The sequence below is a fragment of the Embiotoca jacksoni genome, unplaced genomic scaffold, assembly GCF_022577435.1.
Source record: "Embiotoca jacksoni isolate LCO1_2020_lvr unplaced genomic scaffold, fEmbJac1.0.p SCAF_20, whole genome shotgun sequence".
In the NCBI taxonomy this organism is placed as follows: domain Eukaryota; kingdom Metazoa; phylum Chordata; class Actinopteri; family Embiotocidae; genus Embiotoca; species Embiotoca jacksoni.
The window spans coordinates 10,020,699-10,047,809 of record NW_027185341.1 but is presented as its reverse complement, the minus strand read 5'-3'; the positions used below and the strand labels follow the sequence as shown (position 1 = coordinate 10,047,809).

The following is a 27,111-nucleotide window of genomic DNA, read 5'->3' as shown; positions in this document are numbered from 1 at the left end:
ATTTTGTATGATGAGACAAGAGGTCGCTCGAAAACAGAGAAACAGTATCTGCTGCTTCTTGTTTTAATCCTATAAATCAATCATTCCTGCAGTTTCAAGACCTCCAGAGGTGGCCCAGATGACTCAGAAGGGCTACGTGAACCAGAAAGCCACTTCCCCTGGCGGCCGCCTTCTCTCCCCAACAAACCCCAAGGCCAAAGCAACCGGACCCCGAAACATCCGCCTCAACTGGGACCCATCAACTGGCAACCCCATTGGGTACAAGGTACGTCAAATCAACTTGCACACAAGCTTCAACTTGAGTCCTTGTCCTATTCCTATCATTTCCATTTTTCTGGTTTTCTCAAATGCTGTAGCTGAGTTTCCGTGTGTGTTTTAGGTGAAGTACTGGATCTACGGCGACCCGGAGGAAGACGCCCAGGTCTTAGACGTGAAGACTCCTCAAGCTGAACTCACCAACCTGTACCCCTACTGTGACTATGAGATGCGAGTGTGCGCCTACAATGCACTAGGAGACGGCTATGATACGGACATGGTTGCCTGTCAAACAATGGAGGATGGTAATTACTGTCAATCCAGTAAATTACACTTAAAAGCAAATAGAACTAGTTTAGATGAAACAGTTTGGGATCGGACTGCAGCGGCTTTTTGTAAATCCATCACTAAGTGGTTACCAAGTGCTTGAAGCTGAAGTAACCTGTATATCCATTCTTAGGAAACATCTGTAGCGCCGCCCAATCAAAAGCTGTCATCTACAGAAACAGGAAGTCAGTGTAGTATCATGAACAATAGCCAAGCGGCATCCAACCGTGACATCACCCATTAGTTTGTGAACGGCCGTTACGAAGCTTCGAGTTCGGGTTTTGGCCGGCGCCATCTTGCTAGTCCCGATCAGTTTGGAGCTGGAAGTGACCATATTTGGACGAGCTGGGTGGGGAGCGAGCGCTGGATCTGACTCTATCAGATTAGAAACCTGGCACACAGGCCTGTCAATCAAACAGACACGTCCCCAAAAACACTGTCTTTTTTAAGCTTATTTTCTAATTAATGACTGAATTATTTTCAGATGGACCGTGAGAAAACTAATAAGAAGGAGCGACTTTACCTATAAAAACCTAAATAACTCAAGGTGAAATTTTATTGACTGAGAATTTTCTGAGAGGAGTTGAATGGGAGTCTGTGGACCCGGAGACTTTTTGGAGCCGGAGACTTTTTGGAGCCGACCTCTAGTGGCGCTCGGTGGTATCGCAGCTCAAGGCTCTCAGCATTGGTCTCGTTTTTCAGATCCCAAAGCTACGTCCACTTTTATGTACAGTCGATGGCTAAAGTATATCTAGTCAGTGTTAGGGGTCAAACAATATATTAAATTGAACCAACGATCTTTAGTAAATGTATGCATTACTTTTTATATAGGCCCACATATGTATACATGAAGAAATACAAATGAATCTATTAAATTTAGATTAAGTGGGGAAACATCTGATTATGATAACTCATCTGATGCCCTTATTACATTATTAAACAATTTCTTTCAAGCATCAATTCAGACATGTCAACGTAGTTTCATAATATATTTTTGTCAACCAACATTATTTCTTCCGTTAGCTACACAACAGTCACGCCTGGCAGTTATTCAGTGTACATTTTTTTGTAACATCTAAACTCTACATAAGGACTAGTTTGTTCGGGACAACTTGTTTTCATTTCATTTGTATTTCATGAGGTGTTTCCTGCTCTGTTTTCCTGCAGTGCCCGGTGAACCTGGTCGTCTCGCCTTCAACGTCATCAGCCCGACCGTCACTCAGATCAGCTGGGCGGAGCCTGCAGAGACCAACGGCAACATCACGGCCTATGAGGTCATCTACACACCCATCGATGATGAAATGAGTAAGACACCCTGAAAAAAATGCAAATACTCATCATACGGTTGCATCACGTCCTCTTCGTCCCATCCTGACTCTTTTCTTTTCTCCTCACAGAGCCGGTGGGAACAGCGAAGAAAGTGCAGCTTGACAGCCCGAAGAAACGAATGCTGTTGATCGAGAACCTCCAGAGCGCCCAAATCTATCAGTACAAGGTCCGCGCCAAGAACAGTGTGGGCTGGGGCCCCTTCAGAGATGCTACCCTCAACCTGGCGTCCCAGCCTTCCCGACCTATGTCCAGTAAGTCTGCGACCAACGCATCCCCGGAGCCCTTATTATAAATCTGTGAGCCTCTGTCTCCCTGGACACAGATTTACCTCTCTCTCTCTTTCTGTCCCTAGTTCCCATCATTCCCGACGTCCCCATTGTGGATGCGGAGGCAGGCGATGAGTACGACGGCTACCTGATGTACAGCAACGACGTGCTGAAGTCGCCTGCGGGCTCCAAGACACCCAGTGTGTCTGGTGATGGTGGGTACCCCGAGCCAAAACCACCAGCCGCTCCTAACGGCTGACAGTGTAAACTTACTGTGCTCGCCCGACGTCAAGGCAGTGAGCTGCCGCTGTAACATGGATCCAGTTATTTCAGTGCTCCGAGGCATCGTTCTTTGTTCTTGTAGCCAATGCGCGTTTATGCAATGTGTGCTGTGGAGTTACAGCAGAGCCAGAAGAACAGGGAGCGGACATCACTGTGAAATGTTTGGTCAGTGCTGCAGAAAATCATCCAGCCTGTGGGAATCTTTCTGAGAACATCAAGACTTGAAGGCCTCTTCTGCTTTTTTCAGGGCTTTGCTGTGAAATGCCTGAGAAGTCTGACATTAATACTCTTCCTCGCTGTCAACAGTTACGTTGAGGAAGAACTGGAAGGCCTTATTCTCATCGTCTGCCTTTTTTTTTTTTTTAATTTTTTTATCACATGACATCTGGCAGGCATCTTTCCAGCAGGAAACGCCCCAAACAGACAGCAAAAAATGTGCTTCCAATGCGTCAGCCGATAAATTCAAGAGACGAGCTTCACGATCACTAACCGCAAAGTCCTCGCTCAATAAACCTGCTGTCGCTTTTTACAGCTGCCGCTCTGCTCTTAAGTTTTCACTGGAGCGCAGCGTTCCTCGCCTCCGGGACAGTTCAGACTTTATTGATATAACCTAAGACGGGGGTCTCCAACCTTTTAACCTCTGAGAGCCACGCGTGTTCAGTAACATTTATTCACATAGCTGAGCTCCACCCAAACCAGCTGAATAAGCTTCTTTGATGTAAGCAAATTGATACTCAACACACACATTTGGAATCAAAACAGCTTAAATTCAACAGCATGTGCATGTTTTTTTCTATATGCATGTCTTTATGTTTTCAACTGATGAAACTGACACTACTCACATCTGTCATAGAAAACAAAACAATGGTTATCATTTATTTTACTTCTCCTGATTTTCTGTCTGTCCACATATCACTTCATCACATCACTTCCCTGCACATTCCCTCCGTCTGTAGTTCACTTGCATGTTTTATGCATTCAGTCTTTCCTTTCTTTTAATTTGAAAAGTCGTGCATTCAGCCAACCAGCTCTGGCCCCGCTGCTGTGGTCCAGCCGGGAATATCGTAGGCTATTTATGTTATTTACCTAATTTTTTAGCTTTGATTGTGTCGTTCTCTCGGACAGATTAAAACAGCCACTCGGTATATTTGGCAATTCATTTAATCATTTTTTTATTTATTTATTTTTTTCATCTTTGAGAGAACGACGGTATCAACGCTCACAAATTACGTAAATAACATAAATTACCCAGAAACAGGAGCTTCACGTTGGAGACCCCTGACTTAAGATATATACAGTATATCATAAATGATCCCATGAATGTGTTTTACATACAGTTTACCGTACAGTAAAACAAGCACAAATCTATCCCTGGCCTGCTTGCTTCTCCCCTCTGACCACGAAATCAAGGCTGGAAATATGTGAAGTTGGTGGGATCCAACCTGGATCTCCGTAAGGTGTCGTGGAAAAAGAAAGTGGAGGTCATCCCCTGTCGGCTCAGCACAGACACAGAGACGACCTCAGATGAGGGCCCCCGCCCCAGCTCCACCCAAACACCGGTGCCAGGTGAAGACCACTCAGAAAGACAGACAGGCAGCCAGCCAAGCATGCCAGCAGCTGTAATGCACGGCCAGCCATGTTCCCAGCGAGGCAACAGCGTCTCTCTCTGCCTTCGTGATTTTATCCGCTCAGAGATATTATCATTCGCCTAATAATTCCATTTCGGGCTTCCGTCCTTGTCCCCTTGTTGGCTCCTGTCCCATCTATCCTCCAGCCGCCTGTCCAGAGAGGAGCGCTGGCATCAACACCTCCAGTTGATGATCGAGGTCAGGCTTTTCCAGGTGCCTGTCTCTGTCTGCTCTCGCTACATCCCCACAGGGGAGGTAGTGGTCTGGAGGCAGCTTGTCGGCGGTGTGTGAAGGCTTACTGTGGAAATAACAGCTTCTTAATTAAATACGGTCTCCATTTCTGCAGGGCAGTTTCAGTGATGACACCTTTTTCTGGCAGCTGTATTTCCTTTCATCTTCACACGTGCCTTTTTAAATGTGAAGCACCTCAACAAACTCATGTAACTCACATTTCGTCGGCTGCAGATTCTCCACTAGGGGGAGCTGTTCAACCTGTTTTCCACAAGCCAAAGTAAAAGCAGCAGCACTTCAGATGAGCACATGAAGATGTGTTTATGTTGCACCCTGCAAGCAAAAACCCACTTTAGTTTTATCAGTTGCCTCTCAAGAAGGAAATAAGTGTTGCAGCTGCATTTTCATTCACAGAAACCTGCTCATTTGACGCCAATGTTGATCTGTCAGTTTGTAAAACATCCTTCTGCAGACAAACAAATCTCAACCATTGGGTGGATTGCCGTAAAGTTTTGGATGGAGAGTCGTGGGCTCCAGTGGATTTATCTTGACTTATTATATTATATTAGTCGGTTTTTAGTAAAATATTACAAAGATTTTTAAATTGCTATGAGATTCGTTAAAGATATCTTATTGGTGATCCCCTAACTTTTTATCTAGTGCCACCAGCAGGTCAGAGTTATTCAAAAAAATAACTCAGAAGCTATTGACATAAAATGTTGATCATCATGGCTTCCAGATTATTGATCCAAATGTCTTAAATTTGCCTGGAGAACCAATGACATTCCCATCAGCCGGAGCTGCACCTTGCATTCAGTGCCTATCAGGAAGTCTCAGCATGTTAACATGCTGGCTGCATCCTGGTATGATGATGCTACGATGTACCTGGAGTCATTAATGTGGCCGCAGACTCTCCAGCTTCATTCTTGGTTCTGCATTTTTTTTTGGACCGCCACAGTTTAACATTTAACACAAATGTTTGTCACTGACTGAGTGACTAAGAGATGAAGTTGCACTGCTGGACGGCTGAATTACATGACTTCCTCTATCTTTTTCAAATTAAAAGTCCTTTTATACACGGTCCAGCCATATACCTGGTTTATTTCAGTTTTTGTCAAGTTTTATATTTAGAGATTTAAACATGACACCTTGTCCGACTACCATACTAGTGTTAATTGTTAATTCTATATCAATAAACAACAGACATTTCCCTTTAGTAAGATTTTATTATTGAAATATTCAGTCCCAAAGTGAATGTTGAGCAGGTACTGATCAACAACTGCAGCTGTAACACTCATTGCCTGCAGGTGGCAGCGTTGAAAAACAATCTTTCCTTGCTTGTAGGTGGTGAACATTTCGACTAATCTTCTGCTTCTGTTTGTGAAACCTGCAGGCGACATAAGTAAGACTGAAACCACTGATGCTTCCTGTCTGCTGACTGGCTGACTGGCCGGGTGCTCCACATCAGCGGCGCTGTGTTGGTCCAAACACTGGGAGAATGGATGCATTTCTTTTGTCTGTTGACAGTTGTCGCTCTTATTGTGCTGTTTCACAGATTACGCGATGAACGGGAAGTGGGACCAGAACTTCCTTTTCCCAGGAGGCTCTGCGACACGCAACATGTCAGCATCCTCCTCTCCGATGTCCACTCTGAGCTCCAACTACCGAGGCGCCGGCGGCTCCTTCACCACAGAGACGTCCACCACCTACATGTCCGGACCAGGTCAGGACGGACGGCAGTGATTATATCAAGAGGAACCAGGACATAATATCAGCACATTAAACCTCTTTTATCGCTCTGTTTATGTAGGAGGCTCCCGCAGACAGGACATGATGGGAGGAGGGGTGCACTCGTCGGAGGTCATCATGAGGAAGCGCTCGGAGAACCGAGGTTACGCAGACGAAAACATCCGCGACTCCATCGTCATGGGAGACGTGTCGAGCAAGTTCCCCGATCTGAGTAAGTCTCCGGCACAGGTTTGAATCTGGGATTAATGTCTGGATGAAAGAAGGTTTTTGGTGTGGAGTGCCTCGGCGGGTGGACGGTGCATGAGGCCGATGGCTGACGTGAGTTATCAGGGTCGGGGCTGTTGGCTGCAGAGCAGGCTTGTCCACACACACTCTGCAGGAGCTCTGCTGACTATCGCTGTTTCTCCCTCCCTCCCCCTTGTTTCCTCTGTTTCTTTTTTTTTTTTTTTTGTACTCCACTCCCTCCCCCCTTCTCTTGTGCTACTTCCATCCTTTCTCTTCGCCTCCGTTCTTCGTCCTCCTCCCTTTGCCCTCCACCTGCTCTATGCGCCGCCAGGTGGGTTCGGCTACGCTGGGATGCAGAGCAGCTCTCAGAGCCAGTTCAGCTACAACCTGTCTCCTGGTGCGAGGGCCAGGACGCAGTCTTCAGACGTCAATGAGGCCTTATATAATCTGGACAGGGTGCTCCAGGGTAAGTCTGCAGCGTACAGGCCTGAAGGCACTGGATATGTTTGCTGGGTAATGAAGCTTCTCTGGTTGGTTTTCATTCACTAGTAAGATGATTCACTGGTGGCAGAAACCGAGTTAAAGACTTCTTGTTCCTCAAATATGATTAAGCATTTGAGAGTGAGCCAATAAAAAAATCAATTCATTATAATATTATTAGCATGCTATGTTGTCAAATTAAACCCACAACGGAAAGAAAACAGCGAAATTGTCTGAATGAATTTTATTCGTTTGGTCATTTCTTAAATGCTGCACTAAAGAAAGGTTAAAGGTCACTGTGACCTCTCATCCGTCCCATTACTGTGAGCACGATGATCTCAACAACGCCTCAAGGGATTTTTGTTTTTTTTAAATGTGGCTAAAACATTTACTTAAACTGATTACAGTTTGGTCGTCCAAGGTCAAAGGTCAATGTCAGACCATAATGTTCTGCAAATTCGCTTCCGGCCATTATTCAGTCCCAGAAGAAGAGACCGTGACCATATTTCACATTTGGTCAGATACTGAATTGGTGACACTGATCTTTGGTGTCCGCCTTGAAACTGCTCCATGTCTTTGAACTTTGTGGCTTTGGAGCAACATCCATAATTTAATCTTTGTTTACTGTCATGGCGACAAGCCTGAAAACTCCCTTTTAGTTCAAGCACAGCGCGATCTTCAGCCTTCGGCATTTAGCCGATTAAGTTTGAGCTGTTTCCCTCGTTGGTGGAGACCAAACCAAACCAAAAAATATATGAAATATTAGACGTGTTTTTTGTGACTCCAGATGAATGTAGACTTTGCTCTTCATCTGTGACACATTGAAACAAGAGACAACTGTTTGCCAAAACAACTTCATGAGCCAATCATATGTCAAAGATGTTTATTCTGCTGCCCCAAGTGGTGAAAACATATATTTTTCTTTCAATAGTACTCAAAACTTGTTTCAAGAATGACCCAGGGTTAATGTATATTAGTGTATATTCTTCTCTACTGGGCTCTGCTGTCCACCATCTGCATTCAACAAGTCGGATTTCTAAACCACATTCTAATTAATGGAGATCAATGGCTTTCTGAAAGGACGCATAGCAACTCAAATGTTCTCTTAAAAAAGGTTTCAAACTGTTTAATAAGATTACAAAGTACTTTCAAATACACTTTTACCTTGATTTAGTCTTCGTCTTCGTCTTCACATCTTTCCACCCTTTACACTAAGAGTCTAAACACGGACACAGCACGTCATATACCGTAGGTGTCTCACTCGTGTCTCTGTGCGGTCCCTCAGATGCGCGTCTCTCTCCGGGCGTCCCCGACACGCCCAGCCGGCTGGTGTTCTCCGCTCTGGGACCGACCGCCCTCAAAGTCAGCTGGCAGGAGCCCCACTGCGAGAAAGACATCCAGAGCTACCGCGTCCTCTACCAGCTGCTCAACGGAGGTAAACCCGTCACGCCGCCCTCAGCATCAGTCTTTACACAACCTTTATTTAGAGAGGAGACATGCACGTGTTAGATTTCTGTTGGACGAGGCAGTCAGTGTGTTTTCAGTCTCGGCTTCTTGAATTCAGTCCAAAACAAACTGCTGTTCTGGAACAAATTTTTTGCACCCTTGCATAAATCTAAACATCAGTGCAAAAGCTTCAGTCTTTTATTTTGTTGGAAAACAGCGTTGCAGATTGCTTCCAAACTGAACGGTTCTCTGTATGCTGCACATTCAGTTATGTTTCAAATAAACTGTTATCAGTATTATAACTATTTTTCCACTTGGATTGGATTATGTTTCTCAAATTAGTTCTTCGGGTCAGACCGTTGCAAAGGAACGGATCGGATTTGGTGTCCAGACATCACCGGCCGATCTGCGTGGGTTGCCGTGGTAACGGCGTACGCAGATGACACAGCTTTCTGGCAGGGAGACAGTTTATTTCGACTTCTGTCCGTGAAGCGTTGTTATCGTTGTCCTCTAGAGCACCACCCCCCCCCCCCACACCCCCTGTTAGCGTTCAGCTCGCGATAGCATAGATTCTGCTCGCTCTGTCTCTGAAAATGATGATGTCACCGTCTGACGCAAGAAACCCGATCTGAGTCAGCAGAGCCTCTGAGTTTCTGTATGAATCAAACTGGCATCACATCGCATTTCATGTGTTTTTGTTTTTTTTGCTGTCCAGACATTTAAAAAAAAAAATCAATCTTGAAACAATCTGAATATGACAAAAAGTCCTTTTCATAATTCATCATCCTGACGCTGAACGACTTCTCCTCTCCCGCAGGCGAGATGCAGCACGTCAACGTGACCAACCCGGCCGAGAACTCGGTGATCATCCAGGACCTGCTGCCCAACCACTCCTACCTGTTCAAGGTGAAGGCTCAGAGCCAGGAGGGCTGGGGTCCCGAGAGGGAGGGAGTCATCACCATCGAGTCCGCCGTCGACCCCAAGAGCCCCCTCAGCCCGATGCCAGGTGCCGCCTCCGTGGATTCGTCCCTCAGACGCCATCACCGCGGTTCTCTGCAGCTCGTTTCTTCACACTGCGTTTCTCCTGTCTTCTTCCAGGCTCTCCGTTCACCCTGAGCACCCCGAGCGCTCCGGGTCCGCTGGTGTTCACCGCTCTGAGCCCCGACTCGCTGCAGCTCAGCTGGGAGAAACCTCGCAAGCCCAACGGAGACATCCTGGGATATGTAGTCACCTGCGAACAGCTGCATGGAGGAGGTGCGGCAAAGAAATGCGCTTATACAGATGATTTGTTCATCTGTTAAGGTTTTTTTTGTCTTTTTTTATTGTGAATAGTGTGTCACTGCGTGTTTCCTGTCTCCTGCAGGTGACGTGCGCTCCTTCCAGGTGAACGGCGACAGCGCCGAGACCAGTCTGACCGTCCCCAACCTGACCGAGAACGTTCCCTACAAGTTCAAGGTGCAGGCTCGGACCACGCAGGGCTTCGGCCCGGAGAGGGAGGGCATCATCACCATCGAGTCCCAGGACGGAAGTAAGACCAAGCACATCGATGTGATGCAAGAAAATGATCTCTGTAGCGGTTGGTAGAGACCGACATGAAACAACAACCACGTTGACCGTCTTATTTCCTTTTTGTGAAGCACTTTGTGAAGAAAAGTGTTATATCAATAATGTATATCATTATTATTATTATTATTACTAGGATTGAAACTGCCTACATACTCGAGGAAAGACTGTTGACAAAACGGTTTAACTTTAGGAGCATGAATGTAAATGTCAGACTGCGGTTCATCTTCTGTACAGAGTCCAACATTTTGGCCTGAGAGTCTGTTAGAGAAGCGTCCAATATGGAGAGTTTTGTTTTGAGGGACGTTAACGTGATCAGTAAATTCAGAAGTTGGTACCAGAGAAACGTTCGAGGCTCCTCTGGGGACCACGAACATATCGTGAACACATACAGGAGGTGTCGTGACAATCAGGCCTGCAGAACGTAACGTGAGTGTTGAAGGTCAGCAAAAAAGATTCCCTCTCTGGGGACCGTGAATTTTAAAAGCAAATTTTGTAGAACTTTCTGAAGATTATTTTTATTTTTTATGCAATTTATGTCTTTATTTGATATGAAAATTGAAGGTGGACAGAAAATGTGGGGAAATGAAGCAGAAGAACGATGCGGAGAGAAGATTCGGCCAGCTGGGAATCAACCTGCAGACTTGCTCTTCAGGATATTTGTTGTTTGTTGAAAATCTCGTTGTTTGGGATCATTTTAGGAGACATTTTGAAATGTTTTCTGTTAAGGTCAAGAGGTCACTGAAATCATGACAAAGCTCCAGGAAATGTTGAGCTTTATTTCTCCAGAATAAACTGACTGACATGATCAGATTTAAATACTTTAAACTCTGTGGTCATATTTCCGGATCAGTCAGTTCTCTCCCCGTTAGTACGAAGCGGTTCCCTGATACCGGCATCTCCTCCTTCCTGTTGCCCTGCAGGTGCTTTGTCTCAGTACAACAGCCAATCAATGACGAGGAGGGAAGTTTTCCAGATGCCAACAGAAGTCAGCACACGAACCAACGTCTCCCACACCATGGTCAACGAGCCCTTCTTCTCGGGTACGAAAGAAAAAGTTCATTTTAGCTGTTTATATTCAAATAATAATAATAATAAGTATTCCTTCGATAATGGGCTCTGCTCTCTCTGACAGACGGCATGATGATGACCTCACAGCTCACAGAGAGCAGCGGCATGGTGTCCAGCGGCATGGTGTCCAGCGGCATGGTGTCCAGCGGCATGGTGTCCAGCGGCATGGTGACCCGGCAGGTCACCAAGGAGGTGGTTCAGAGGAGCGTCGTGGGAGGAACCACCGTCACCAAGAAGATGTTTTATGAATCTTAAAATCTTCAGATTAACACCCAAAGGTCCAGCATGAGGAATCACATCGGAGAATCTCTTTTAAAAAGAGTCGGCTTCAGAGCAATGCATGTTTTGGTGTGTGTGTGCGTGCGTGTGCGTGCGTGTGTGAGTGAGTGAGTGAGTGAGTGAGTGAGTGTGTGTGAGTGAGTGAGTGATTGCGCAACTAAATAAAACCCAATTTCATGTCATGAATCTCCACGGCGGAGAGGCTGCCCCGTCCCGTCTGTTACATTTTAACGTCTCCGTGGTCGTCGCTGTGTTTCTCCTCAGTGACTCCGCTCCCTCTGTCGGCTCAGATCTGGTAACACACACACACACACACACACACCGCGGCTTTAACCAGGCCGGCACGAGCCAGTAATCTGACTGCAGATCAGTAATCCAAAGTGACCTCCACCCCACCCCACCCCTCCCCCCACCCCCCCGTCCGCCGCCTGCCTGAGAGTTGTTTTGAATATTTTCAACTTAAACTCGGCAAATTACAACCCGACTCTCAGACACACCTGTTTTCCAGGAGGCTTCAAATTGGGTTCGTGTTCATCCATCTGGTCCTGAATGATGAAATGGGACTTTTGTTCATAGATTTGTATTATAATAAAGTGGTTTGTTTTTTTTCCAGGCATATTTAATAGTTTTTAAGATTTTTACTTCGGCAAACTGACATTGAATTTATGACCAAATATAGAGCAGTGCTGCACACTTACAGGTGCGTTTCCTGCTGACCAGCAAAAAGGGCAGGGTTTTACAAAACGGGCAAATGATCAAAAATCTGTGGCATGTTTTTGTATTTCATAAGATGTCGTTTTTTTCCATGTGTTTCTCTTTATTTTGCATTTTAAGGAGCTTAACATTTGAACAGGAAGATATAAATGGTGTGTAAAGACGGAAAGATTGTATTTGCTCTATACTGCACGTCCTGCTGTACTTTGGCTTTTTGTTAAAAAAAAACAAAAAAAACAACACTTTTGTAAAACACAATCTGGATGACAAGATGAACTTTCCACCAAAAACAAGTAAAGTAAAACATTCATGTATCTTTAAAACAGTTGCGTTCTTTGTTTTTATGTCAATTCTGTTGCACTTAATAAAGATTTTAAATTTTACAAAATTGTTCTCTATCATAAATGAATTTACATCACGTGACCACGAAAGACGAGATGAAGCATTTACAGTTCATTTATTGATGTTTGAGAGACCAAAAAATAAAAAGTGCTGCCATCTGTAGGTTGCACACATAAACATAAACAAAAGCTCAGCTGCATAAACAAGCTCATGCCCGACAAATGTTTGCAGGAAGCTCGAGACGAAGAGTCAAACAGAGGGAGATTTAACGATTCACATGCGTCAGCTCGGACTCCGATTATCTGCCCGTGTGTGCCTTCGCTGCGCTGAGGCTCTAAGCGGCGCCTCGCGTCCTCTAAGCTGCGCCTCGCCGTCCTCTAAGCGGCGCCTCGCGTCCTCTAAGCTGCGCCTCGCCGTCCTCCACACACTTCATGCTATAAAACTCTTGAAGGCTGTTCTTCATCTAGAAGTCATAAAAAACGGTTACAAAAAATGATATTTCCACGTAGCATCTCCAGTTTGGGTGTTTGGGGACTTTTCGATCGCTCTTTCAGCTAAAACCAGGCTTCTTTTTTTATTTTTTTTATTTTTTTTGTTGAAGTTTTCACTTGACGCCATTAAAATGCTCATCTTTAAAATACAAATAGTCAAATAGTGTTTGTCTCCTTGAAGGCAGAGCAACAGAGAGAGTAACGCAAAAGAATGGCGGCTCTTGTTCCCGATCTCCGGAGGCACCTCACAGAATCACAGAAGGAGGATTCAGGTTGACCAGAATAAAAGCGACGGACTCTGCGGAGCTGCAGAGGATCAGGACCGAAGAGGACCGGTCAGGTGGGTTCAGTTCCACAGGCAGGGCCCGGGGCAGAGGCACGGCTGCCTGACGTCGGCGGGCCTGATCACCAGGTCTTTGACCACCTCCACGGTCCCGAACACGGGGTGCAGTTCCTCTGTGAACTTCTCGTTGTAGGTGAAGACGTGGGAGCGCTTCTCCACGTCGTAGAAGGACAGCTGGCCCTGCTCGTAGTCCAGGTACACCCCCACCTTCCTGGGCAGCGGGCTGCGGGGCAGGGGGACGCTGGGCACCGTCAGGGCCTTCAGGTCCGAGCCTCTCTCCAGACGGACGGTCAGGTAGCCCGTGTCTGTGTTGAGCGAGCGGAAGCCCCGCCTCACGGCGGACGCCTTGACCACGCCCAGCCTCCAGTCCCGCTCGCCCACCTCCACCTCCCAGTAGTGGCGTCCGGAGGTGTAGCCCTCCCGGCCCACGGCGCACCACCAGCCGTCGAAGCGCCGCGGGCACCGCGGGGCGGCGCGGTGCTCCAGGCCGCAGCGCATGCGCTTCTCGTCGGCGGAGACGAGCAGGTCCGGGTTGGCCGACCCGGAGTCCAGGACGACGTCCTCTGTCGGAGGCGGACGGACAGATTACAGACGGGAACGTTCAACATCGGGGCGTTCGTGTATGTTTCTATCGGGGGGGACGGAGAGATTTCCTACCTGCTGCCTCACAAATCCAGTTCCACACTGGAAGGAAAAGAAGAGGCGCGTTAAAGCTGCAGCTTGAGCAGATCACCACACGGGAGCTCTGCAGCTCCCGTCGGACATTTTGGGCTTTTTCAGCTCTTTGTTTTGGATTACTCAGCCAACACCTTCAACGGTTTGACTCACTCTCACTCTCACTCTCACTCTCACTCCGAAGCAGCTTCAAACATTCAATATTTCAGATTCCTGAAACATTTTAAGAACACAAAATGTTTTTTGAGTGCTTTTAGAAAACGTCATTCCACCTTCTGGGAACAACAACAGCGATAAAAAAAAAAAATTAAAGAAATGACAAGATCATCTCGTAATTTTGTTGGAAAATTAAAAAAAAAAAAAAGGTTCCAGCTGGGATGTCGTACGACACTGACAAACATTCAGAGAACAAACCGGACCAGCGCCTCCCGCTGCAGACGGAGAGGTGCTGGACTAGCTGAAGCTCCGTCCGTCCCTGTCCGCTGCGTCTCTGTGACGTCCCTTCGTGTGCGATGTGAACCGTGACGAGGAACTTCTCCCCCGAGAGCGCTGAAGCGAGGGCTTATCTTTGCGTTTCAAATTGTCACGTCAAATGTCAATTTCCTGTGACCTAGATTTGACTTCTTATTATCCCGCAGCCCCTCCCCCCCCCCTCCCCCCCTCGCCCCCCCTCCCCCGACCTTGAGAGGAATCAGTGTGCAGCAACATCAGCGGGTGTGGATTTGATCAGGTGTGTACTTACCGCTGTGAGGGATGTAGCGCGCAGCGTCTGAAAGAAGGAAGTCAAGTCTGAGATTACACCGAGACCATCGGGTGATTCACACACAACACAGATCCTCCAACACGCTCCGTCAACACGCTCCGTCAACACGCTCCGTCAACACGCTCCGTCAACACGCTCCACACATCACACCTCGAGGAAACCGTGGAGGCTGATTCAGTCCACTCCGTAAAACTCCTTTAACGTTTTCACAATCTGATGTTTTTAAACACTTGCGGGGTTGACGAGAGCTCCACTCACCAACCCTCTGGTTCCGCTGCTTTTTCACCAGCCACTGCTTCGTCACGTCCTCCTACACACACACACACACACACACACACACACACGCACACACACACACACACACACACACACACACACACACACACACACACACACACACACACACAGAGAGGTTGTCAGGGCCGGGTGTCACGCAGCAAACATTCATCTGGCTTCACGCTGACCGAACTGAGATCAGCGTGCTCGTTCGTCATGTTTCCGTTTCAGCTTCGTGTTCAGTGTGTGAACTGCTTACGTCACCACTGGAAATAAATTCACGCAGAGAGAGCGAAACAATTTGCTCCCGGGAAGCGGGTGAATATTCAGTGCGGACCTTGACGGGGCTGTCGGCGTTCAGCACGGCCAGCAGGACGAGCTCCACGGCGGGCAGCAGGTTGGGCAGACGGCCCCTCTTCCACTGGAACTCCAGGTCGTCCAGCATCATGAGCGCGGGCTCGCCGGGCCACACGGCGGGCTGCGGACAAGGTCAGAGTTTTACTCCCGCCGCTCTCTTTCAGCGCGACGGGATGGCCGCCGAGGCCGGGGTTTAGCTTAATCGTCTTTATCAGACGCACGCGAGGGAGCCGGGTCAGACTTTAATGGAGGAAGGAGCCGACGCGCTCACCTGAGGCCTGCTTTTGATCCCCCGGGTCCAGTCCATGATGACCCTTTTGTGCGGCCCCATGTCGTACTCGCCCCCCGACTCCAGGATGCAGAGGAGCTGTCCCTTCCAGTCCTTCTTCTCTCGCTTCTCGTACTGGTACTCGGACGGGGCGATCTTCGTCTGGGTTGAATAAGAAAGACGTTGAAGACGACGGTTTCTCCTGTGGTTCTGGCCACAAAACATACACAGCAGCTGTTTCGCACCTGCACTCTTTTCTCCAGAACCGCGGCCCATTCAACGATGAAGTCTCGACACACGCCGGCCGGCCAGATGTCCTCGCCGGTCCAGATGTGGCCGAGGACGTTCGACCTCTTGAGGTGCAAAGAGAGACAAATGAGCGACTGTGATCGCGAGCGATAGAAGACGAGGAGGAGGAAGAGGAGGAAGAGGAGGAGGAGGAGGAGGAGGAAGAGGAGGAGAGAGAGAGGGGGGGGGGCGAGCGAGCTCACCTGGCAGATTCTGTTGAGTTCTCGAGCCAGCTCCATGATGAACACCTGACTTTCCACCAGAGGCTCCTTCTTGTCAAGTTTCACTTTCTTACGAGACTCCTGCAACGAAACAAACAAGATCAAAAACAAACAAAAAAAGAGGAGAAAACAGGACTTGAAGCGTTTCACGTTCACAGTCGTTTTATCAGAGGACAACAGAGTCGGATACCTTCAGTCGGATTTTGAGCTTTTTGGCCGGCTCGATGAGGAACTGCAGGCAGTCTTTCATCATGCTGGCAGGTGGAGAGCGAAGCCGATGCCCTGTGGTACGAGAAGGGGGACACGCTTCAGTACGCTGGCACCCGTCCTGTCCAGAGCTGAGGCCCAACTGCAGCTGACGGAGCTCCTGTCGCCCACACAAATCCATGAGAGAGCACAAAGCACTAATTTATGAGAGGTGGCAAAAAGGTAGTGTGTGAAGAGAGAGAGGGCGAGAGAGAGGGAGGGAGAGAGACAGAGAGAGAGAGAGGGAGAGAGAGAGGGCGAGAGAGAGGGAGAGAGAGAGAAAGGGAGAGAGAGAGAGGGAGAGGGAGAGGGAGAGAGAGAGAGGGAGGAGCACTGCAGAACTTTTCATCACAGCTTGCACTCAAAGTCCACAGAGAGCTCATTATTGGGCACTCGGTGCTATCATGAGGTGAGGAGGAGGAGGAGGATGAGGAGGAGAGGGAGAGCTGGTGGAAGAGTGAAAAAAAGAGATGGTCCACCCACACACACTCTCACACACACTCACACACACTCACACACACACTCACACACACACTCACACACACTCACACACACACTCACACACACACTCACACACACTCACACACACACAAACATGCAGTGGGTGGCAAACAGAGAAACAATGTGAAAACAGGCAAAAAAAAAATAAAAAAAATATATATATATTGCCGAGTAACAGGATTTCCTGACGCGTGTGGGTCGATGCATCTCGATCACGGCCTTGAAATTGGGAAATTTATTCCCAAGGAGATGTGAGACAGCCGCGCAGAGCACTTTTAAAGCACTGCGGAGGGTGCGGGGGAGCGTTGGCCCGGCTTGCTGTCGATTCAGCAGTCCGCCCCTGCGCGACGGCTTGATGCGCTGGGGGGGATTTGATGTTCTCTCTGAGATGAGGAGGTGGCAGCTGAGCCAAGAGGAGGCTGCTCCTGACTCTGAACACGTTTTAGAAACAGCAGCCAGAGTCGGGGCTGAAAGTTTACAAATCTAGTGAGGAAGATCGGACTGATCTGAGCAAAAACGGATGTTTTTGGGTATATGAATTTTATGTTGTTGTTGATTTTTTTTTCTCTTCATACCAAACTAGTTCTGTCTAATGAGTGTTTTCATTATCGATTAACCCGTCAGTTATTATTATTTTTTTGATGTTTTGGTCTTTGTTCTTTGAAAATGGTGGAAAATGTGGACTGGTGTTTCCCAAAGTCCAAAAAATATTTGTTTTGTTTAGATCAACAATTTAACAACCAAAGGAGAAGGCACAACTTGATCTCGTAGGAATGACGGCACAAGTATTCATATTTAAGAAGCTGGAATCAGAGTTTGAGCGTTTTACCATTTAAAAATAGCCCAAAACGATTAATCAATTAGCAAATCAACTAATCGGTGAATAGACTAATCGTCACGGCCGTGTCACTGATTTGTGGACAGTGTTTTGAATTATTTCCCCTGTACGAGTTGCTATAAATACATTGTCGTTGGTTGCTCGGTTGCTCTGTGATGATCACTGTATACACTGATGTGCACGAATAAAAAGCAGACAGGAGGAGCCCCATCAACAGAGATGGTCCTCGTTGACTTTAGTCCACACAGGCCACGACACGTGGAGAAGCAGAGGACGAGCCGAGCCGAGCCGAGCCGTGACAACGAGCCCGGGAACTATTAGTAGTAACAGTGAAGCGGATACGGTGTCACCCATGTGTATTTTAGAGTAAATAAGAGGGCATATGTCACCGCTCGGCTTTCCTATCTAACGACAGTGATGTGATAATAACGTCCTGATTCCTGGTTACAGACAGGTTTTATTTCTGGCTGTGCAGACTGACCACGGAGGTGCCGGAGGAGCTGGAAGATTATCGGAAATCCGGGATTACCACCGGTGCCGCTGCTGCACAAACCCAGGCGGTGACTTTCTCTATTTTGGAGACGGAACCGACCTCTGTCTGTAAACCAGCACCAACACAAACACTGTGACACCCGGCGGAGAAACACGGCAGCGAACTGGAGGAGGAGGAGACGGCTCGTCTCACAACGGCGGAGCGGTACCGACATCTACTTTAAGCTTCTTCTCTTCCGTCTGCCGTCGTCGAACTGTCATTTTAAAACGTTATAAATAAATACCCCCCCCAAAAATAAAGCCTGTCCTCGTGCGCGTTTGGCTATGTTTGCCCCCCCCAAAAAACAGGCAAATTATTTAATTTAATTTAATTACGCCCTGTGTGGTGACACAATACAAACAATTCAAATGTACGTTTACGGGAGAAAAAAAAAAAAAAAAAAAAAGATGTCTTACCTTGTTGCGGGATAAATGTCCTTTCCGTGGAGAACCGTGCGCTGCTCCTCCGGTGTGCGTTTGGACTCAGTGCTCCTCCATCCTGACCAAGACGCACCGCTTCATCCACAACTGCGGGCGCGAGTGTCAAGCGCGCGCTCTTATCCGCCGCCTCCGGTACCGGGAGGCAGTTTGAGGAAGGAGCCGCTAGAAGTCGCCAAAACGGAAGACATGACTGGGCTCGTTTCTAATGTTCCGTCGTGTAAATTGAATTTGTTTTTTTGTTTTTTCCCATCTTAATTGACAAAGCTGAACATAAACCGTGAGCGGCGCACAAGAAACGGCTTGAAGCTGCCGTTATTCAATAACTACCTCGTGCCAACGTTGCGTCATTTATTTTTTTTTTTTTAAGGCGGCTCAACTTTCGTAAATGCGAATAAATCAGCTGCAGGATATTCTTTTTTTTTGTCTTATCGTGTCCCTATAAAACGGCCTGTTAGATGTTGGTTTAGTGACGTTTAGTTATTATTTTTTTCTTCATATACCTTTTATAGTAAAATTAGCCAGTTGCAACCTTCCGGTTAACGACCTTTAAGTCTTACTGTAAATATTGTCAGCTGAAGTGAGCGAATTTGGAAATAAAGCATCAGTCAGTGAAGGCAGCACGGCCGTAATGTTTGAAGGCAGCACGGCCGTAATGTTTGAAGGCACAACAGCAGATGTCACCGCAGCCGACACGCAGGTTGTAGACGTGATTTCAGGCATATAAACCCCCTTTTAGTCCCGACAGGTCGGTCCAGTTGTTCACATTTCTTTGGGGTTTTTATTTCAAAGGTAAAAAACTAGTCACTCGGTGTTTAACCCCACTTCGCCTCTCTGTGTGTGACAGGTACGGGAAGGTGTCTCGGTATGTTGTAGCCACACGGAAGTGTGATGACAGCACGTGTCCCTGTCCTTTAAATGACAGGAGGCAGGCGGCGCGTGTCATCAGGAACAGGCTCTCCGGTCGCAGCTGGTCGCTCAACATGGCACCCAAAGACCCTCTCCTCGGCACCCTCAAAGGTAAGCATCGGTAACAGATGCGCATTATCGGCTCAACATTTCTCTTTCACCGGCAGCTGATTGCATCGTGTTGACAATTGGGGTTTTATTTCAGTTACAAATCCCCTGAAACGCACTTTGTTTACATAAAAAAAAAAAAGAAAAAAAAGAAAAGACGCAGCCATATTTTTTCTTTTCTTTTCTTTTTTTTTAATCACCGGTGTCTTAGTCAGAGTATTGGTGAGTGAAATGGCGAAGATGATCACGCAGCTTTGAGGGTGTGTATTTGTGACCGCTGTAGCTGCGTGTTGTTGTTGTTGTTGTTTCCCTCGCAGTGTGCGTCCTGAACCTGCAGTCAGACGGGGAGATGGTGACAGACTCCAACCCTCACTTGGCCTCCTGCTGTGAGCTCCTGGAGCTGGTCCTCAGGAAGGGGCTCCAACGTCAGTATCAACCTGTTATTACTATCTCTCTTCTTACATATAGATATATAGTTCAAATATTAAGCTTATACCTGGCTTATAATATTTGGATTGTCAATTATGTGCAAAATAATTTTCAGGCAGAATTGTGTTATTTTTCAATAACAATTCACCCGATGCACTTCCTGTGGAAGCCACTTTGCAGTGTGATCTGTGTGCTCTCTCTCCCCAGAGCCGGTGATCAGTCTGGTACACAGAGATTATTGGCAGTGTTTCGAACAGCTTCCCCACCTGGACGCCTGTGGCAGGTAACGACATCCAGCTCAGATCCACTGACAGGGAACATTTGTTTTTACCGTGTTTTTTTTTTTTTACCCGTTTCACCGACTCCACTGAAAACAGCACCGTCTCGGGCCTTGTTTGATGTCCGCTGTCTCCGCTGACGTGCAGGCTGTCCGCGCTGTCCTTGGCGGTAGAGCAGACCAGAGTTTGCAGGAAGCTGCTGTCAGCTCAGGGCCGCGGCCGCTACCTGCTCAGACTGGCCCTCAGCCGCAAGGCCCTGCCGCAGTTCTTCACACACCTGCTGCACACGGCCAGAGTCCTGGAGGTCAGACGCTGAAACACATGTTCAGGGACACATGCGTGTTCCCAGTGTTGCCCATGTGTGTCCTTCGGTGCTCTGAGAAAAGTGTTCCCCAAATACAGCCGGTAAAAACATTTGAATTTGTTCTCTCTTGTGTTCACATTGTTTCTCTCCCGTGCAGTGGTACAGCCCGACGTCAGTCCTCAGGAATGAGGAATTTGTGGGTGAGACATTCTTTACTTGATCTGATTGTTTCCACTAAATTAGCAAAGCTGAGGAAGTTCTTATCATCGCTGCCCAACATCAACAACAGTCTTTAAGGGCCTCTGTTCTTCCTCTTTCAGAGCCTTTCATGTCGCTGCTGCTCGTCCTCTCTCACATGGAGTTCAAACTAGACATGGAGGTCAGAGACACTGTTACCTCCCAGAAACACTATAAATACACCGTGCATTCATTTCAACAGTGGATTCTTTCCTTCAAAATATGTTCTATTGTTTCTAATCGCTTTTGAAATCAAACAACTCAACTCTTAACATTTCCTTTCTTTACACAGAACTGCAGTTTTCTGGATGAGAGCTGGCTCCTACCGGTGAGAACAAGGATGACTGTTACGTATGTCACAGCAGTATTATTTGAGCTCTACTGGCCCTGAGTTATGCAGGTTGCATGAAAATCCATATAAAAAGTGTGGTGAGCTCCAGCAGATTGTGAGAGTTTGTCTGCTGACTGATTGTTTATGTGTGCAGGTGTGTGACATGTATGAAGTCGTGCCCTGTCGGGAGGTCGGGATGGTTTTGAGGTTCGTACTCTTCAAAGAATCGTTCTCGTTCCACTGAGCGTAATGAAAAAAAAGAAAGATCTATCCGACCTGTTGCATCACCGTCGTCCTCCGTCTCCGCGTCCGTCTCTCAGGTATCTCAGTGGACGCGTCTTCATCCTGGACCTGACGCCTGGCAGTCAGGCTCACGTCGACAAGTTCATCTCCCCGGGTGACGTCATCGATGAGATCAATGGGACGTCGCTGAGGAACTCTAAAAGCGGGCAGGTGAGAAAATACTCAGTGACGTGTCGTCCACGTCGTCTGTGTTCATCTCTGTATTAATCACAGTCTGGCTGATACGAAGAAAAACCTTTACATTTGCTCTGCTAGGTCTTTTTAAGAAAAATATTTTTGACCAATCAGACCACAGAGGAACGTATGTGCAGTGAACTGAGTTTTAAAGGACGAGGAATCCCGATCAGACATTGAACCAGCCGGACCTTTAATGTCAGGAGTGCTTAATAATGCAATGATGTCATACCGTTACACTGCGTAACACTATGACGTCATTACAGCGAGAGTTAGTTTGAAAAAGCTGAGCTGCTTCAGTCGTGTGAAAATAGTTTAGTGACTAAAGATCAGACATCAACAAATTTCAGTAATATTAGTTCTAACTGAATATCTGATGGAAAACTTACATTTATGCTGACATATTTTAATATGTCAGCATAAATGTAAGTTTATTACACTGTATTTTGCTGCGACTGTTTGTTCATTAAATGTTTTTCAGTATTTTGTCATATCAACAAGAATATTGTCATGGTTAGAAATACCCTGAAATATTTTAGGGCCATATTGTAACCTCTCATAAAAGGCTTAAACTCTTAAATTAAGGAAATGGGACACCTCTTGTGTCAACAGTTAAGTGAATTATTAATAAGTTTATAAGTCTCAGAAATGTCATTATTCCATTTATGGAAATATACAGTATGATGACAAAACAGTGTATCTCACAGAATCAGGTATTACTGCTCACAAACAAGACTTCATTCAATCTGTATGAACCAGAAATAATATAAAATGTATTGTAATGTGTTGATTTAATGTCGGTCTATTGGCCAGCGGTCCGTCCATGTCTGTTTTATGTGTGTCCCATAAAACATGCCAGTGTTAAGCTCAGCCAGCTTGAACAATACCAGGACCTCGAAAGTCTGGCGGCTAAATGCCATTCAGCCATCAGTGGTTTTATTATTTCCACCTGTGCTTTTCCTACGGTAACGTGTCAAAATGTCTGCCAAGCAAAACAAACATGAGGAGGTTGTTTGAGGCTCCTGCCAGCATGAAACTGACACGGGTGTTTTTTTTTTTTTTTTTTTTTTTAAATCTACGTTGCCTGATTAGACCGCCTCTCTGAGCCGTGTTCACATGCACACGAAGTTAAAGTACAACAGCCCACACTTTACCATTTTTATTAATACCTGGAGTGTTGGGACGTTACGCAATCGCTGCACCAAACCGGAGCAGCACTCTGATCAAGCAGAACAGATGACGCCTGTGTGGGTGGGAGCAGGACTCTTGTTGTTAACATGGTAAACAGGAGCCCACTGGAAGGCACAAAGGCCAAAATCTATTCTAAAGAGGTGCAAAATGAGAGGAGTGACGATGGGATTTTTATTTTGTTTTAAAATGAGTTGGACACAATAGTTTTATTCTGAAAGAAAACATGAACCCAGGAAGAAGAAAGCTGTTTTCTGAAAAACAGAATCAATCAAAGCGAGTCCGAAGCTGTTGGGACTCTCGTGTTGTTTGGAGTTTCTCTGTCGTACAGGAGACTCGGCACAGAGAACCAATTCAGACTTTTCGAGGGCTGTGCCGTGTACACACAGTTTATACACACAGTTTATACTGTGTGTGATTACACCCTTGACAACCATACAAGCCTTTGCATAATTAATAAACCTGCCTCACTCAAAATTGTGTTTTTATCTGCTACTGTCAAAGCATGAGAAGTTATCTAACATGCAGCTGCCTAAAATATTTTCTCTCAGTGGTGGAAGAAGTATTCAGGTCTATTACTTATGTAAAAGTACCAGTATAGCAACAAAAAAATACCTTATTACAAGTAGAAATACTGCATTTAAAGCTTTAAGGAAAAGTACAGAAACATTAGCAGCAAAATGTAGTAAAAGTATTTAAGTAAAAGTCTAAGTTTGTTCCCTCTGACTGATATATTGTTATATATGACATCATTAGATTATTAACATTGATCCATCAGTGTGTCAGCAGCATGTTAAAACTAATTCATGTAGTTTCATATCCAGATGTGATGATTCATCAGATGTTTACTGAGAAACGAAAATGAAACTAAATATTGGATCATCTGAATGTTTTTTGAAATGATGTGAGAAGTTTACAGGAAATGAACTCACTGTTTGGTGGAGCTCTTACCAACTTAGTCATCTGAAATGCGACCCGACTACTCTGAAGTCTGTAAGACGTCAGAAGACAAACATGTTGATTTCCAACATGTTTGGAAACCACTTTAATCTTTAACACTGTGTTGAATATAATGTTAAAAGCTTTTTATAGCATCCGTTGTGTCAGATCTTCATGTGAAACGTAGCTAAAGCTGTCAAATAAAGCAGCAAATGAAAGGTGCCATAAAAATAAAACCATTATTATTATTATTATTATTACTATTAAATAAACGTAACTGAGAGGAAGTATAAAGAGAAAACGGAACTCCATGGAAAGAGTCCTGAAACGGTGCTGAAGTAGACGTCCTTCCCTCCCAGGCAGGCGTGGTTCTGTCTCGGCTGAAGGGCTGTCCTCTGTCCATCCGGGTCGTGAGATGGAGGGCCCACGATGGAACCGTGTACCGGCCCCTCATCAAGCTCCTGCGGGCCCTGAGGACGGAGAACCCCACTCTGCAGCTGGGCCCCGCTCCCTCCACACAGACGGCCAGCACCGACCGCAGGCCTCCTCCGTCACAGTGTCTCAAAGAGGGAAGGTGAGCGTGTCCCCGGTCCATTAAACTGACCTGCTCGTAGCCGTCGTGCTGACTGAGCCGCCTCTCCTCTGCAGGATCGTGTACATCGTGCGGTTCTTGGGGAAAGCGAACATTGGAATGGTAACTAACCATTTGTTTTTACAATTTACTGCACGTTAAATCACCGCGGACATGCATCCGATATCTGGTCTGACCTGTTCTCAGTTTGGAGGCAAGGAGGTGCTGCAGCATGCGATCCCACAAGTGTTGCAGAAGAACCTGCCGAGCAAGGTAACGAAGCCGCTCCCCTGCCCGAGGGCACACGGGCGCTAGTGGAGTCTGCTCGACCAAACATTTACACATTGATGTCAACACGAGTGATTTGTCCCACAGGAAGTGCTTTTAGATTTGAAGGAAACACATTTGACGTGCACAGACAGAAACAGTAAACTGGTAAGTACACATTAGCAGAACATGTGATGTCCGAGTCACTCTTGAATTCAAATGGCTGCTTGTCTTCATGTTTCCTCAGGAGGAGTTTGAGCATCATTATCCAGAGATTTCATGCGTAGGACGATTTGCTCAACCAGACTACACAATATTTGCATTCTGTGTGGCGTAAGTAATAAATGTACATATTAAAACCTGTGACAAAGCTGTCCTCGATACCTGCAGTAAATCCACCAACACAACAGCGTGATAATCCAGGATGTTACTATTATGAGAGGATTTCCCACACATCTGTTAAATCTAGGCTGCTTGAAGTTTAGGTCACTTCCCACCAGACGAGATGTGCTGATGCAATACACGAGCCTTCGCAGCTCTGCTTTCATTGGCTGGGCCCAGATGTCGTCTAAGCACATGATTGGCTGTGTTCACAGAGACTCCCCAGAAACCCCCCAGTCCACCGGCTTCTGCTGTGCGGTTCTCAGAGCCGGCACCATCAAGGAGTGCGAGGAGATCGTCTGTCGTATTGGTGAGTCATTACAGCTTTAACAATATTATGTGGTGTGTGTTGTTTAACAAAACGTTTGATTTTTTTTTTTTTTTTGCAGCTACTGGTTTCAAACATACTGAATGGTTTGTATGACAAATCACCAGCTGTGGGGAACTCATTGTAAATAAATAAAAAGTGTGTCATGATGATGCAATCAGTGTCTGAATACCAAAACATGTCAAACAACTACAGAACACGCAGCTTTCTACTCATAAAGACCTTTAATAGAAAGACATGTGACAACATTTCATAAATAGTATTAAATGTAGCTGCCAAGATTTTATGTTGGAAAAACATGTAAAAAGCGATCCAGAAAAATACGGCGGGATCTGCCATGCTCCTTGTCACCGAGTATCGAGGATCAACTGAGGTAGCTAATACCCTGACACTGCAGTGAGGCCTATTGAGCACAACATGCTGGCATTTTTGTGGTAAATGGTAGATGGGGGGGGGGAATGCAACTCCACCCTTGCTCCAAAGACAACTCCATCCCCAGAAGGAGCCCGACACCCAAAATGAAAGTCGAGTGGTGCAGTAATGTTACATTTAGTATGATCCATGATAGAATCGGTAGATACTCCTGCTGCTACCCTAAGTGTACCCAGGCTGGTGGAATGGTTGATGCATTGTCTCAATCTAAAATACAAAATTCAAAAAGAACTTATAAAAACAACTCAGGAAATAAAAACGTCCACAAAATGGCTAAGCACGATAAAGATCATTTGTCGTGACAATGCTGCCAAAGAGCCGGTTAAGCCCTCTCTCCCCTTATCCTGCGGGCCAGCTGGATGTCTTTGGGCATGATGGTGACACGTTTGGCGTGGATGGCGCACAGGTTGGTGTCCTCGAACAGACCCACCAAGTAAGCTTCACTGGCCTCCTGTTGAAAAAAGAAACAAAAAAAAGAGAAAACAAACAAGTTTTAGTGCTGCTCATCCCCTCCAGTGCTCTCATACAGGTAATTAAAAATCATTTCTATTTACCTGAAGGGCTCCGATGGCAGCACTCTGGAAGCGCAGGTCGGTCTTGAAGTCCTGAGCGATCTCTCTCACCAGGCGCTGGAAGGGCAGCTTCCGGATCAGCAGCTCGGTGGACTTCTGGTAGCGGCGGATCTCCCTCAGAGCCACGGTACCGGGCCTGGAAAACACCACGCCGCGTTACTTATACGACACGCACATCTTAAATATACATCATTCGCACTGGATGTGGTGTCGATAGATCACCTGTAACGATGGGGCTTCTTCACTCCTCCGGTGGACGGGGCGCTCTTCCTGGCAGCCTTGGTAGCGAGCTGCTTCCTTGGCGCCTTTCCTCCGGTAGATTTACGGGCAGTCTGCTTGGTACGGGCCATCTCGTACTTGCTAAAAAACAAAAAACAACAACCCCTGATCAACCCCGTTGTAAATACGACCGGTTGGAGGTGTAACATCCGTTATAATCGTGTAATCAACTGAAGCGTTCGTGATAGTCGCCGTGCTAACGTGCTAACCCGGCTCCCTTCCCCCCCAAAAGCGGGTTTTTTTTCCTCCATAAACATCACCGCCGTCACCGGGATGACGTAAACCAACACCTCTTTGTGATTTTTGTTAAATGATTTCGTTTGGAGTTGGCGTCGGTTGACCACAAACATCGACGCCAACTGTTTATTACGGTCCGAGGCTCGGAAGCGCTCCGGGCCCGAAGCGGCCTCGGAGGCTCCGCTTCGCCATTTTCAGCTTCTTTTCACCGCCTCGACGCAGCTCGATCAACAGCAGCTTCACACGAAGCACCTCGGAGCTGGTATTGTTAAAAAAAACAAAACCAAAACAAAACAAAAAACACTCAACATCGACTGCGACGCGATAACCAAACAAATGTGCGACTTGTTTCTGTTTCCGAGTTTCACATTAACGAGTTTATCGTGACTTTCACCGACAAACGTCAACAGACTCCATTGTT

At 46.6% G+C, this 27,111-nt stretch overlaps 4 protein-coding genes across 10 annotated transcripts in view; 2 read left to right on the top strand and 2 right to left on the bottom strand.

The window, feature by feature from the left end:
* itgb4 (integrin, beta 4) overlaps positions 1-12,233 on the top strand; it is a 29,789-nt gene extending 17,556 nt beyond the window's left edge. For 2 of the 3 annotated variants that reach the window (XM_069156177.1, XM_069156176.1), the window contains exons 29-42: positions 93-265; positions 380-560; positions 1,750-1,887; positions 1,980-2,162; positions 2,264-2,392; positions 5,874-6,041; positions 6,129-6,278; positions 6,624-6,758; positions 8,058-8,207; positions 9,036-9,224; positions 9,317-9,472; positions 9,582-9,746; positions 10,705-10,824; positions 10,917-12,233. In XM_069156177.1, the coding sequence (XP_069012278.1) occupies positions 93-265; positions 380-560; positions 1,750-1,887; positions 1,980-2,162; positions 2,264-2,392; positions 5,874-6,041; positions 6,129-6,278; positions 6,624-6,758; positions 8,058-8,207; positions 9,036-9,224; positions 9,317-9,472; positions 9,582-9,746; positions 10,705-10,824; positions 10,917-11,107 (2,228 nt within the window). In that variant the 3' untranslated portion in view covers positions 11,108-12,233. The remainder of the gene's footprint in view (positions 1-92; positions 266-379; positions 561-1,749; positions 1,888-1,979; positions 2,163-2,263; positions 2,393-5,873; positions 6,042-6,128; positions 6,279-6,623; positions 6,759-8,057; positions 8,208-9,035; positions 9,225-9,316; positions 9,473-9,581; positions 9,747-10,704; positions 10,825-10,916) is intronic. The other variant, XM_069156178.1, reaches the window with a different exon arrangement.
* A 50-nt stretch (positions 12,234-12,283) lies between these two features.
* On the bottom strand, positions 12,284-18,553 carry LOC138202295 (butyrophilin subfamily 1 member A1). 2 transcript variants are annotated; one of them, XM_069156190.1, is made up of 10 exons: positions 18,403-18,553; positions 16,060-16,151; positions 15,852-15,950; positions 15,606-15,713; positions 15,364-15,522; positions 15,073-15,213; positions 14,718-14,769; positions 14,439-14,465; positions 13,679-13,705; positions 12,284-13,584 (listed from the first exon to the last, which is right to left on the bottom strand). In XM_069156190.1, the coding sequence occupies exons 2-10, from the start codon at positions 16,120-16,122 to the stop codon at positions 13,025-13,027; spliced, it is 1,236 nt and encodes a 411-aa protein (XP_069012291.1). In that variant the 5' UTR covers positions 16,123-16,151; positions 18,403-18,553; the 3' UTR covers positions 12,284-13,024. The 2 variants fall into 2 exon arrangements, with proteins under 2 accessions (XP_069012291.1, XP_069012290.1); XM_069156189.1 differs by having other exon boundaries at positions 16,060-16,236; positions 18,403-18,489.
* On the top strand, positions 16,996-25,861 carry LOC138202294 (uncharacterized). 4 transcript variants are annotated; one of them, XM_069156188.1, is made up of 18 exons: positions 16,996-17,146; positions 17,930-18,151; positions 19,271-19,443; positions 19,758-19,865; positions 20,077-20,152; positions 20,295-20,451; positions 20,609-20,651; positions 20,772-20,830; positions 20,981-21,016; positions 21,174-21,226; positions 21,340-21,472; positions 23,983-24,197; positions 24,272-24,317; positions 24,402-24,467; positions 24,570-24,629; positions 24,709-24,794; positions 25,058-25,152; positions 25,232-25,861. In XM_069156188.1, the coding sequence occupies exons 3-18, from the start codon at positions 19,407-19,409 to the stop codon at positions 25,264-25,266; spliced, it is 1,305 nt and encodes a 434-aa protein (XP_069012289.1). In that variant the 5' UTR covers positions 16,996-17,146; positions 17,930-18,151; positions 19,271-19,406; the 3' UTR covers positions 25,267-25,861. The 4 variants fall into 4 exon arrangements, with proteins under 4 accessions (XP_069012289.1, XP_069012288.1, XP_069012286.1 ...); XM_069156187.1 differs by lacking the exon at positions 16,996-17,146 and having other exon boundaries at positions 17,662-18,151; XM_069156185.1 differs by lacking the exons at positions 16,996-17,146; positions 17,930-18,151 and adding an exon at positions 18,614-19,123.
* LOC138202298 (histone H3.3A) overlaps positions 25,376-27,111 on the bottom strand; it is a 1,987-nt gene continuing 251 nt past the window's right edge. Inside the window, exons 2-4 of the mRNA XM_069156196.1 lie at positions 26,397-26,534; positions 26,157-26,310; positions 25,376-26,053 (exon numbers count right to left, since the gene is read on the bottom strand). Coding sequence (XP_069012297.1) covers positions 25,925-26,053; positions 26,157-26,310; positions 26,397-26,524 — 411 coding nt within the window. The 5' untranslated portion in view covers positions 26,525-26,534 and the 3' untranslated portion in view covers positions 25,376-25,924. The remainder of the gene's footprint in view (positions 26,054-26,156; positions 26,311-26,396; positions 26,535-27,111) is intronic.

What these genes read in the sequence shown, in the direction of transcription:
- LOC138202295 (XM_069156190.1), bottom strand. Translation starts at nt 16,122, where the DNA reads ATGATGAAAGACTGCCTGCAGTTCCTCATCGAGCCGGCCAAAAAGCTC. An exon ending in TTCTGGAGAAAAGAGTGCAG is followed by an intron (nt 15,523 to 15,605) that starts GTGCGAAACAGC and finishes TATTCAACCCAG; the next exon opens with ACGAAGATCGCCCCGTCCGA. An exon ending in GCGCTACATCCCTCACAGCG is followed by an intron (nt 13,706 to 14,438) that starts GTAAGTACACAC and finishes TTTTCCTTCCAG; the next exon opens with TGTGGAACTGGATTTGTGAG.
- LOC138202294 (XM_069156185.1), top strand. Translation starts at nt 19,101, where the DNA reads ATGTCACCGCAGCCGACACGCAG. An exon ending in CCTCAGGAAGGGGCTCCAAC is followed by an intron (nt 19,866 to 20,076) that starts GTCAGTATCAAC and finishes CTCTCTCCCCAG; the next exon opens with AGCCGGTGATCAGTCTGGTA. An exon ending in GGAACTCTAAAAGCGGGCAG is followed by an intron (nt 21,473 to 23,982) that starts GTGAGAAAATAC and finishes CTTCCCTCCCAG; the next exon opens with GCAGGCGTGGTTCTGTCTCG.